The 13,498-nt window shown below is 39.5% G+C and overlaps 1 protein-coding gene across 1 annotated transcript; it reads right to left on the minus strand.

The window, feature by feature from the left end:
* Positions 1 to 988: 988 nt before the first annotated feature.
* LOC583996 (trans-1,2-dihydrobenzene-1,2-diol dehydrogenase) lies at positions 989 to 7,666 on the minus strand. The gene is made up of 7 exons (XM_783881.4): positions 7,273 to 7,666; positions 5,505 to 5,668; positions 4,982 to 5,117; positions 4,453 to 4,566; positions 3,663 to 3,787; positions 3,151 to 3,322; positions 989 to 2,061 (listed from the first exon to the last, which is right to left on the minus strand). Exons 1-7 carry the CDS (start codon positions 7,472 to 7,474, stop codon positions 1,931 to 1,933), a joined length of 1,044 nt encoding a protein of 347 aa, XP_788974.3. The 5' UTR covers positions 7,475 to 7,666; the 3' UTR covers positions 989 to 1,930.
* Positions 7,667 to 13,498: the final 5,832 nt, after the last annotated feature.

Genomic DNA, 13,498 nt, shown 5'->3' on the forward strand with positions numbered 1-13,498 from the left:
GACAGACAGAGATAGAGGTACAGAGTTAGAGAGAGGGGTAGGAAGGGGAGAGCGAGAAAGAGAGAGGGGAGACAGAGAGCTGTGTATACAAATGGATATCACTCACAACTAAATATCAAATAACAAAAACTATTTTCTCTCTTTTTCTTCAATCTAATAATTTCATTTGGCACATATTATAGCATCGTTGTTTTTCATATAAACTGTTAACAGAGAAAAAAGCACAATAAATGCATTTAATATTGTTCTACCAACATGCACGTGAGAAAGATACAAAAGAATACGTTTCTGTTGAGTTGACTTGAATCCATTCCAAATTACTGAAATACACTCCTAGGTAGAGGATGAATTATTCTTATTGAGAGTTGATTACACTATATATGGAATTCACTCTGAATAATCCCTATGACTAGCCCAAAATCCCATTCACACTGCTGACGTGTAGAAGGCTAGATCAGATCCCGGAAGGCGTTTCACAAAGCCTTTTTCCAATGACAAATGACAAAAATCAGTGACAACTTTGCTGATAACCAATCAGAAGCACGTATTTCATTATAGCTTATAACAAAAACTGTCTTTTTCACTGATGACAAGTTTCGTGAAACGCCCCCTGGTCGATTGAAAATATTTACCTTTGAGTGCATGCGCGCGCTCACTAACCAATCTTACCCCCCCCCCCCCCCCCCCCCCCCCAGAAAAAACCCTCAACGCTAAACCGGAGACAGTCCTTGCCTCTCATTCTCTTCGAAGGGTGTATTTTGGAGGATCGCGCGATCTGTGCGGGATGCGTGTAAGAGATAAGGACATAGATGAGGCCTTAAAAATCTTGAAATCTTGAAATCTACGGTCGGCCGTTAAAGAAAAAAAAACCGGGAAAAAAAAAAACCGTTTTTTTTTTAAGAAAAAAAAAAATGAACTAAAGCATTACAAATTGAGAAATATCAGCCCAAAGAGGGAGTACAAAAAAAAAAAAAAAGATATCCGACCGACCGACCCATGTTTTAACATCTAAAGGACAATACAACATCTTTTTTTTGTAGGCCTGATTGAAGAATAAAACAGGACAGAATCTTAGGCGTACGAATAAAGAACAGTCCGGGCAGTGGACTAGCAGAGGGGCTAGATCGAGGTAGAGGTGTCGTAGTCGAGTGTTTTAATCACCTGACAGGTAATGCGGAGGTCGTGTGTTCAAACCCTGTTACTACACTTATGTCCTTGAGCAAGGCATTTGATCTACATTGCTCCTTACCACCCAGGGGGGGGGGGGCGTTTCACAAAGCCTTTTTTTCAATGAAAAATGACAAAAGTCAATGACAAATCTCCTGATAACCTATCAGAAGCAAGGATTTCAGTAGCTTTTAAGAAAAACACCCCCTTGGTTTTAAATTGGTACCCGGTAGGATGTGGACGTCAATGTGATTGGATAAGCAGATGCGTGCGCAGCCTAAGGAGCATGGGAGTGGAGAATGTGCACTGTTAGGTGCATAATAGTAATTGAATCTAGTGACAGGGGTTATATAACAAAACTGTTAGCTCTTTGGTTATTTGTAATTGGTAAAGCACTTTATTTTAAAACAAACACTTATTATAATAATTATTATTATAATCAAACTTATACCCAATACATGTACATACTTTACAGAATCCTCAGATCTTCCCAAAAAGTTTCTCCTTATTATCCCCCAAATAAGTACAAGGTTTTACCTCTCATGTGTTACGCTCCTTTTTGTTTTCAGCAGAGCTTTGGAATAAATTGACAGAATGTATCAAAAATTGTGAAACTTTTGACTACTTCATGATATAAACAAAAAACATGATTGATTAGCAGCCAATGGCTAAATTGTTCACATTTGACAAGCAAATTTGGAAAAATACAATAATTTCAATACTGAAAATGGTAAGAATATTATTATTATTATTATTAAACTTTTTATGCAAGAACGACGACCGGCGATTGACCTTCGTGCACCCAGACGATACCGAGATCTCGACGAGCTTTCTCCATCAACGTAGCAAGCAGTTCTGTCTCCTTCCAACTCACGAGGGCGTGCTCCTTTTTACCTAATACAAGAGAAGACAATGATCGACAAATATTAGTGACAATTCATTCAAAAACTCCTTTTTAAAATTCATTAAAGATTCATTCAGTAAAGGTATCGAGATCGTGTGGATACGTCTCCGGAATGTGGATCGAATGGTCCGCGGTTCGAGTCCCGCCGCGGTACTAATGTTATTTGGCAATACAAGTACATTTGTCACACTCGACCCGGGTGATGTAAGTGTGTAGCTGGCAGGAATTTATTCCTTGAAATGATGGAGTGCCATAATGGCAGCCATGCTAAAGCTGAGGTAATAATGTGGAGCGACAGGCGTTTCAAGCCTCCACATTTTCTGCGTGCTTGCTTCTCTCGCTCATTCATAACACTTAAAAACTCGACAGTAGATATTATGGGCACGATAAGATAATGATGACGAGAGAGAACTATTGCGGAATATAGAACAAGACAAGAAAAGAGGAGATTGGGAGAAGAGGTGGAAATAGAGAGAGAGAGAGGGAGAGAGAGAGATAGATCAACGGTGTGTCCAGACTAAGGGGGGAGGGGGGGGGGGGAGGGGTAATAATCCCTCAGACTAAGGGGGAGGGGTGGATAACATGGAAAACGTCTCTGCTTTGGATATTATAGCATAGCGCATGGTATACTCCAAGGCACACTTGGATGGAGAGAGAGACTTTAGATAAAATGCCTTGTAAATGAGCTATAGAGATTCGAACCCTAACCATTTTATTAAGAGTCAAGTGAATGAACCACTACACCGTGACACCTATACCTCATACCCCACTTTTTAATGTTATTTCACTTACATATTTGTATGCCAATCATGAATGTTTCTTTTAAAGGGGGTGTTGGATGGCAAATACTGGTTAGCGCCATCTACGACTTCTTTTGGACAAGTGCACGTAAACGAATGGACTTGATTCACGGTCAGAGCGCTAGCGTTCGCGAAACAGACCGAAGTTCTCCTCACGCTTCGGTTTCGCGTATGTTGCACGCACGTGAAAACTGCGGTCGCGTAGTCCGATTGGCCCCGAGTCAGGCCACGGGAAAGACAAGTGGTCTCGTCATGCTACCCCCTTTAACTATAACCTACCTTCTTGAATCGCCTGTTTCACTGCATCGGCCTCATAGAGCATACCGGACCACAGCGGACCCAAGGAATATTCCGCCGAGGATTCAGGCGTAGGGAAGTTGAACGTCTCGATGGGCTCTCCGTTGGGGCTCGACCAGATTAGATCCGTGGGGGCCCAGAAATGATCCGGAATCTAAATGAGAGAGAGAGAGAGAGAGAGAGAGAGACAGAGTGGGAGGGGATGGTAGATGGGGGTAAGGGAGAGAGAAAGAGAAATAGAGGAGAGGGGGAAGAGCAGGAGGGTGTTAGAGGAGGAGGAGGGGGGGGGGGGTAGGGGGTAGAGAGCAGAGAAAGAGATTAATTAAATATGAAAATATCACGCCTTTGCAAACATTGTAAAATGAGAAGGAGACTACAAGATCCCCACCCTACTCTTATGATATCCAGACGATAGAAAAACAAAATATTGTACAAAATAATACAGATTAAATATAGCTATCCGATAAATTTTGTTAGTGTGAAATGGTTCTTACTCTTAGGCGACCTTTGGTTCCGACAATGACTACTTCATTTGGGTAATCAGCTTTGTAGGTGCATGCAAGCGTTGCCATGGCTTTGTTAGGGAACTTCATCACCGTCGTGTACATCTCATCAACTCCTGATGGTAGAAAAGAAGAACAACAAAACCGGATGAAAGAGAATGTTACACATTAATTTTCTTAATTGTTTTATTGATGATTAATATTAAAAGACTATTCTTCTTTTTCATTGATCCCCTTTGTTCTTGCATGGTTTTACTTCTTATTCAGCATTTTCTAATCTTTATTTCAATTTTCATGTCTCTTCAATTACAAATATATTTGACCGGAAAACTATTGCATACTGGGACTCTTTATCACCTTCTTTACTTTAAAGCCGCACTGCACTACTTATAGCTACTTGCGCCATCTATGTACCAAACAATGCCTTATCGCCTTATCGGTGACCATCGGTACCCCGTGATCCCATTTTTCTTATGTTAATTGAGAGCTGAGTTTATGAGATAGCCACCTGTCAGTGATCACAGATGGACTTTAAAATCCTGACGTATATCCAAGGCTCAAGTGCAATAGCATTTCCAAAAGTATTATTTCGTTATTTCACGTGACTACCAAGTCTGACCTTTTTTACTCCCCCCCCCCCCCCCTCTCTCTCTCTCTCTCAATATCGTTCACTGGCATTCTCTCTCTCTCTCACTTATTTTAGACCACGAGACATAATGACAATGAAGACCGACGACGACGATGATGAAATATATCAGAATAATATCATGGTAATACTAACCATTTTCATTGAGGAATCCGTGCGTATGCGACGATGTCGGTCCTTCCCCGAAGACCATGGTCGTCATTTGGACCATGTAGATTCCCATGTCATAGAGGGCGCCCCCACCCATTTCTACAAAAACAACAGCACACAAATTAATCATGCAGTTGCACACGAGATGCCCCTTGCCTGAACTCCGCGTTCAGACTACCGTAACTCATCATATCGTCAGATGAAAATCGTATAGATAATCATTGTTATTTTTTTTGTTTTTGTTATATAGTCTGAACATCGTTAAAGAATGGCCCTTTAACGGAACGTTGCATAACGATCAACATTTTTACAACGTAAGTAATTTTTTTCTTAAACAATGAACTATCATAATGTAAATTACATAGATTATGAAGTCCCTTGAGAGACCAATGGTGAGAGCAACCACTGGCCTAATTGGCCTGCCATAGTCTTAGTTCTTAATTTTTGTGAAACACCCCCACCCCCCCCCCCCCCCCCCCCCATTTTAAAACTTTAATCAAGTATAATTCCTTGCCTCTTTTGACTGTTCTCTCTCTGTCGGGTAAATCAAGACCAAAGTTGAGAAGCATTGATTTTACGTCACCAAGTTTCCCGGATGAGACGAGTTCCCGGATCTTAGCGCTGACTGGAAAGAAACGGGTCCACACAGCCTAGGCAAAAATGTGTGAATATTAGCTATAATTGAGACAAATTATTGTATAATGTACAGAGAAAGAGAGAGAGAGAGAGAGAGAGATAGAGAGAGAGAAAGAGAGACGTAGGCCTACATACAATAATTATGTTGAAATATACGTGTTTATTTTTTAATTAATATTGATTTGTATGAAGGGGTTTGAGCAGACCATAAAACAAGTCAAGGAATATAAGTTTTAAAACATTTCAGTATAAACATTTATAAAAAAAAAGGGCATAATTCATTTTGTTATAATACTACTACTACTTAAATGAAAATGATGACGATGATAATAATAATGATAATAACAAAAACACCACCACCAACAATAATAGCTGTATAATGACGGCTAAGAGTCACTTACTTCCATGAAGAAGACATTACTTTCTTTGGCCGTCTTCAAGACATCTTGAGTTTCGTGCAGAGTGAGTGCCAGCGGTTTTTCACATAACACATTCTTCTTGTTGGTAAGAAATAACTTGCTCAGTCTGGGATGTTCGGTGTTAATAGCCCCGATGTAGACAATGTCTGAGAGATAGAGCGAGAGAGAGAGAGAGAGAGAGAGAGAGAGAGAGATGGTTTGGTTACAGAGAGAGAGTGAGAGAGAGAGAGAGAGAGAGAGAAAGGGGGGGTCGAACTCGTTTCTAAATGACTCCTTTGCTTTGGTACAAGAACTTCTCTGCCATGATTACGGTTCTAGAGAAGGGCTTGGGGATTCAAGCCCCTACCCCCCCCCCCCCAACAAAAATAAGCCCCCCTTTAAAAACGATTATAAATTACTTTAAGCGAGTCACATTAAGAAAATGAAAACAGAACCCCCCCCCCCCTTCCTCTCAAACAACTGTAGTACCGTGCCTGCAACTTGCTTGCGCAAATGGTGGTGCGTGATTGTGGTGGCGCCAGGTTTACAAGAGGAGCAATTTCGGGGCTTTAACTTGAGCCCCCTCTCCCCTGGCAAGAGAAGCTAGGATCCGCCACTGATTACCTCTTATACAACCTCTTTTTGCAGAGAGAGAGAGATAGAGAGAGAGAGAGAGAGAGAGAGAGAGAGAGAGAGATTGGTTGTGTTACATGGGCATAATATCTCAACAATTGTTATTCCTTATCAAATTACACATTAAAACAAATTATGATTTAGTGACAGGGCAACTTTAGGTCGCTACTTTCAAAGTTCAGCCTCGCTCTTGGTGATGGCATAATGTCGAAGTAATGCCGTAATTAAAAGATAAGGCCGTCAATGAACTTTGGTCATGCGTTATCACCACAATACTTTACACATTAAACATTAAAAGCTCGTACCATGGACTTACTTCTTGTACAGACGACGGGGTACAGACATGACGCGGCAAAAAATGAGGCAGTTTTTTAAAATAATAACGGTTCAAGACAGTGTAATACCTTCATATTTCTGTATCTTATAAAACACAGCTCAGTGCACAAGTCATTTCGTAGCGCACAGTTGCCACCCCCGGCACAAAACTTATTTAGTTTCATGTCTCAATTTCTACGTTTATTCAACATTTTGATAATGACATTATGACATACATAGGCTCAGTAGAATAGGCAAACATGGAATACATGTGCACATTGAAATAAAGTTATATATTGATAAAAGCAACTAAGAATGACGAGGAGACCTTGGAAAAGGCTTAGCTTGTAAAGGTAGGGTCCCACAATTAGAACAATAAACACAATATTTAATAATTGGTTTAAAACTCTAGAGCTAACTGTTAACATGGTTATTACTAACAAAAAGGGATTACTATACAGAGCATGTTTAACGAATAATATTGGTTAAATAATGTGGAACTAACTAAAAACATGATTATATTTTGAACTATAGGAAAAATGGAAAGGTACAATGAGACAAGAAGAATCATATATACTTTATAGAAATGGAAAGAGAGAGAGAGAGAGAGAGAGAAGGGGGGGGGGCTGGAGAAAGAATGATAGGCTTTAAATAAAAGACACGACCCCCTTTAAGAACTCCCTCCCTCATTGCCAAGCAGTAATACCGGTGCATGCCTCTAAACACCCCCCCCCCCTCCTCCTCCTCCCTTATTTCTTTAACGCAAATGCTCCTGGGTCTAATTGTCGCATCCGGCATGGAATGAACGGAACATTCTACTCACCTACATTAGGATCCCGAGCAAGCTCTTCATAGCTACCATAGGCGGTGGGAATCTTGAATTTGGTCGCAAACTTCTGCGCTCTCTCCAATGAACGAGTTGCGATCGCGACGATGGGATGGTTGTCGGAGTGACCTTGTAAGCTGGCGACGAAGTCGTGTGAGATTTCCCCTCCTGTACAGATACCCCAACGTAGAGGCGCCATTATTATTATATCTGGTTATGTATGATAATACTGCTTCCGTGAGCAAATACGCTTCCCGCTTCTTGAAGTAGCTGAGCTAGTCATGAATTATGAATTATGAGTGTATCTCTCCCGGGGTATCTCTCAAATATAGTTAAGACGTAACCTCGATCGACCAAGACACCATATACGTATAGTACGAGGTGTCCGGCGCGCGCGTGAGCGCGGCAGGAGAGTGCTACGTATAACTATATAATATAGCAGTAAGATATGATATATACATAATTATATAGCTCTAATAGAGCTGCTCTATGGATATATACATGACTATAAAGACTAGAGCGAGAGCGGCCTTTTCTAGTCTTGACACCAGCCTTGTGCTTTGCTTTGGAAAATCCAAAACTAGACTATACGATTATTTCCATGACTCAAGATTTCAATCATACAATGTTAAGCTCCTAATTTATACATAATAGAATTACTTCAACTCAAAGTCCAGTCACACCACGGTCACACAGTCGTAGCCTGCGCAGTTCTAGAGATAAATTATTGTACCAGATTCCCCTTGGAAAAACAGAGGTAACTCTAGGGGACCGTGCGTTTGCCATTGCCCCCCCCCCCAAAAAAAAATAAAAAAATAAATAAATAAATAAATAAAATAAATAAATAATAATAATAATAATAATAATAATAATAATAATAATAATAATAATTTAAAAATAAAAAATAAATTAAAAAAAAAAAAAAAAAACACACACACACACACAACACAAAACAAAACAAAACAAATTAATGAATAGCTTGCCAATAAAAATACGAAGCTCTCTATCTCAACTCCAAATTAAAAACATATTTGTTTAATTGAGAGATTCTATATGTTGTAGAATCGAGTTTTAAAAAAGGAGCTCTGAACCAGCGCAGCTGAATATATTTTGTATAAAAGCTGCGCTATAATAATGTTTTATTATTACAGTATTACTAATGTTCCTAAATTCTGTCCTCTGCTTAGTCGGAGATTTATTTCTCCCAAAGTCAAGATTATGATTAAAATTGAAAATATGTAAAAAGAAAGCAACTGCAGGAACCTGAATAATAAACAAATATTGTTATACGACATCAAAGATGAGCTTCGAGTCAATTTTCTATCTTTTATTTTTATTTCAATTATACATAATTTTGTCGTAGTATTGTAGCCGTATTGCTTTCATTCTGTTGTAAATTTACTCACTACAGTTCTAATATCATAGCTAGACTATTGGATTCCGGTGTGTTTTTTTTAATCCCTTTCTCATCTTACTCAGCAGCCGCTCTTAGATTACGTGTCAAATATAATGATAATGTGGTTGCTTATACGTACATAATAATTATGCTATCGCAACTCACAACTCGCAATTGATATAAATCGCAACTATGCACATAGAGATAGGAGACTGCAAACTTGCGATTGATTGGAGGACATGCGATTGATCTTGTAATCATAAAACACATTTTTGGTTTCAAGGCTACGTTAATTTTTGTAGAGCACAATCCTCATGTCAAGTTTTTTATAATAAATATTTGTTTATTTTCATTATTATCTATATGGCTTTGTTTTATATCATTAAGTGATTATTTTTGTTAATGTAAGGCTGAGTATAATTCAGTGTAGGTATTTCTTGGCTGGGAGACGGCGACCTTTGAATGATGAGCCTATCGGGCCCTGCCTCTAAAACTGTATAGGGGAAGGCACGCCCAGTCAAGTTATGATAATAATTTTGTTTTAATAAATATAATTATTTTCTGTATGATTTGTTCAATGATGTGATTATTATTTATTTGTATGCAAGGCTTAGTATTATTAATACTAGTCTAGGTAATTCCTGGCTGGGAAATGGTGACCTGTGAATGATGAGCCTACCGGGCCCTGCCCCTTAAACACTGAAGATGAACGACACGCCCAGTCAAGTTTTTTTTTGGTTGAAATTAACTATTATCATTATTATCGATATGGCTTTGTTCAATGAGGTGATTTTTCTTATTAATGTAAGGCTTAGTATAATTATAACTATAGTGAAGGCAGGCACGACCGCAGGGGGGGGGGGTCGAAACTCCAGAGCTTACGGGGGCTTCGCCCCCTGGACCCCACCAAGGGCCCTAAGGCGGGCCCTTGAATGCTCATCTGACCGTAATGAAATACCTAAAACCCCTGAGCTTCTGGGGGCTCTGCCCCCTGGACCTCACCAAGGGCCATAAGGCGGGCCCCTGGATTCACATCTGACCGTAATTAAATGCCTAAAACCCCTAAGCTTCATGGGGCTCCAGAATGGTGTCGAATTCCCATGAGAGCCCAATACGATGCGTTGTTTCAGTCTCGCCGATGAGATTTGGCATAAAACCCCACCAGGAGTTTTTTCCTACTCTTTATAAGATCTATATTGGTCACAATGCGAACCCATAAGTCTTACATTCTTTTGTTCGCTCGTTTAACTCGCTCAAAAATGAATAAGTTAAGACCATTACACCCAGTGGTGTCGATTTGTATCCGCGGTTGGGGGGGGGGGGAGGGGTGATAGGTGCCAAAATATTTTCGGCAATGGATCAAAGCAACTAAGAGGTAGAAGCGTGTGGCAGGTTGCACCTCCTTTCCAAGTTATTAACTTTTTCAAGTCACCCTCAATAAAGATAACATTTCAGAGAATATAAGAGTGGTAATAAAATTAATAACATGCTAAATATTAGTCCTGACTCTTGCCTGCAGTGTAGGCCTATACCAGACTGATATCATCTATTTTTAAACGAAATTTAGACATTACCAAAAAAGAAATCCAATGGTGACGGATATCAACTTGTGGAAGTATTATGTTACCAGTGGGCAAATGCATTAATAAGCAACCAGGAAAGGTTCATGTAGACAGATAATTCTTTTATTCCCGGAGATAGAAACATACATTTTATGAATATTGATGTCTCCAAACAACATTCATCGTGAAAAACCCATTCCAATATTCTGTGTAAGTAGATCTCAAAAAAACATAGTTCTCATTAGTAAATGAAAAACATATTGCTTTTGGTTCTTCATTTGACTCTCTTCCTTCTTTAATTAAACCATCTGAATCCTCTCTGCGGGAAACTCAATTCAATGAAACAAAATATCACTGATGCAAAATTTGGTTCTAAAAATGACAGAAAATGTCCACTCCTGATCTCATACAAACTGTCTGTTTATTAAAAACACATTATAAAACTTATGTTCCAACTACCAAACAACAAACTTCCATTATCTAAAATATAAATAAATAAAATAAATAAATAATAGTGAACATTTATAATGCGTCATGTCTGTCAAAAATGACACTCCTGGCGCAGTTGTGTGGAAGTTGTATTGTGGGCAAGAATTCAAGAAAGAAAGTAAATACATTAAGTTACAGTTTAACATAAGCATAATATTCCCCTAAGGCCCTGACCAGAGCACAATTTTTTCTTCAAAAACTATAACCAGTCTTAGAAGGTGCATTATTATTTGAAAGGTGTTATAAACAAAACTTCAAACTTAATAACATAACATTCTAACCTTCAAAAACACCTTAACTATCTTATGCCTGTTACGTTTGAATACAATAACTAGGCCTACATCAGCTTTTCAATAAAACTGAAATAATTTGTGACATAATAATCTTTCTCCAAAATATCAAGCTGGAGTATTCTGTTGTATTGCTTGTTTATGTACATACAAAGAGGCACTAGATCCATGCGTCTAACTTAAGAAAGAACTCTTTGTTTAACCGATTTTGTTCAGGTGTCTATGGAAAATTGTATTATGTCCATAATGATGCATTTGTGAATAAGAGCACTTTTTTTTTGGTCCCAAAATGTGATAATTTGGCCGATAGATATTGGGGGGGGGGGTAAGGTCTGCTCTTTTGGGTCACCAGTTACCAAAAAAAAACAACCCAAGGGGTCATACAGTCATATGGGTAGAATATGAATTTTCCCATACAAATTATAGGTAATTATAGGTAATCTGGGTTAACCCACATGGGATATAATTATCTGGGTTAACCAATATGGGTACCAGATGGGATTAAGCTGGGCATACCCATTTGGGTCCAGTCTGGTATGGGTCCCATCTGTCTTATATGGGTTTACCCATATGGGTCCCATATGTTTGGGTGCAGATGCCTTCAGAGAATATTTGACCAATGTGGGCCCCACATGGGCTTGCTACCCGGGTTATTATCCTCTCTGTCTCTCATTATCTCTCTCTCCCCCCCCCCCCCCCCCCCTATCAGTGTTATTTAGGGTACGCATGATTATGCGTGTTCCCTCTTTTTGAAAACACCCCCTAAGTCTGGTGTGTAAAGTCAATTTGTGTGTACTACGAGCCGGACTTTGGTGAGTGAAAAATACCCCTTTACCAGACATTTTGGTAACACGCATGCGGTCATTCCGACCCCGGAGTGGGGGGGGGGGGGGGGGGGGCTCGATCTCCCACTCTCTACTTCTTTTTTTTGCACTTTTGCGATTCGCGCTTAACATTAAGCTCGTTGCTTTTTAATGCTGCGGCTTTGTATTTGGCGCACTGCATTTCTGTGATGCAGTTGATTGAATAAATTGAATAAATTCATCAATTTCAATTTTTGCAGCCGTATGAGCGAGAATTCAATTTATTCTTGTCTCATATACGGTTGTCTCATTTATGTATCTATTTTGAAAATGAGATAGCAAAATGTATATATTGATGGTCATCTTGCGAGCAGAGGCGGCCCTCCCGGGGGGCAGGGGGGGGGGCACAGTGCCCCCCCACTTTTTCAGATACCCCAAAGTGCCCCTTTTTACATAGGAAAAGTGCCCCTTTTATTTTGTAAGAAGTGCCCCTTTTACTTTGACAAGTGCCCCTATTACTTAGTAAACGTGCCCCTTCCCCCTTTTCACCTCTGACGAGTGCCCTTTTTATTTTTGACACGTGCCCCTTTTCCTTCGATATGTTCCCATTTTCCTTTGCAATAAGTGTCCATTTTCCATTCTCATAAATCTTGAAATTATCTTGAATAAGTGCCATTTTTAATCTCTAGTAAGTGCCTTTTTTCAGGTACGAGAAGTGCCCCTTTTCACTTTTGATAGGTTCCCCCTCACCTCTGATAATTGCCCTATTCAAAACTGAGAGGTGCTCCTTTTACTTTGACAACAAATACACATTTTCCTTTATTATAAGTGCCCCTTTTACATTTTCATAAGTGCCCCTTTTCATATCTGGTCAGTGTCCCTTTTCACCTCGGATAATTGCCCTTTTAATAATGATACGTGCCCCTTTTCCTTTCTAATAAGGGACCTATCCCCTTTTCACCTCTTATAAATGCCCTTATCAAAATCTGATGGGTGCCCCCATTCCGTCAACAAATCATACAAATGCCTATTTCCCATTTTCTTTTTCATCTCTTTAATATAATTATCTTTTGTACTTTGACACGTGCTCCTTTTCTTTTCTAATAAGTGTCTTATCCCTTTCGATAATTGCCCCCATTTCATGTAATCATTAAACGTGCCCCTTATTTAAAGCGACTAAGAGCAATTTTCCTCCAAAGTTCGCTCGCTGCGCTCGCTCGCATGTAAAGATGATATAATTATGTTACTTATCACAGGTCTTTTCAGTCTTCCGTTATGAGAATGTGCTTATAACCCCATCACGATTGGCTTTTTTCCTCTTTATAAGATGTAATTTTCGCACTGCTTCGCTCGCTCGTAAATGCATATTCAGACATCACACCCAACTGTACAGTATGATGCTTAAGCGATATCTTGTATGATGTATGAAGAGAAACAAAATGAAATCACCCCTGATAATGTAATCACACTGTAGGGGTATATACCAATGTCTAAAAAAAATGGTATATTTTCGCTTTGAGATTTCCCAATGTAGGTGCCCCTTTTTTTTCCAGAAAGTGCCCTTTTTTGTTGGTGCCCCCCCCCACTTTTGAAGTTGCTCGGCCGCCCCTGCTTGCGAGTAATAACCATTAACTACTCTCATCGGGCTCTCATCACTATTTTTCTCCTCATTTTTGTATGGTG

Source organism: Strongylocentrotus purpuratus, unplaced genomic scaffold, assembly GCF_000002235.5.
Source record: "Strongylocentrotus purpuratus isolate Spur 01 unplaced genomic scaffold, Spur_5.0 spur5_scaffold_17, whole genome shotgun sequence".
NCBI lineage: Eukaryota > Metazoa > Echinodermata > Echinoidea > Camarodonta > Strongylocentrotidae > Strongylocentrotus > Strongylocentrotus purpuratus.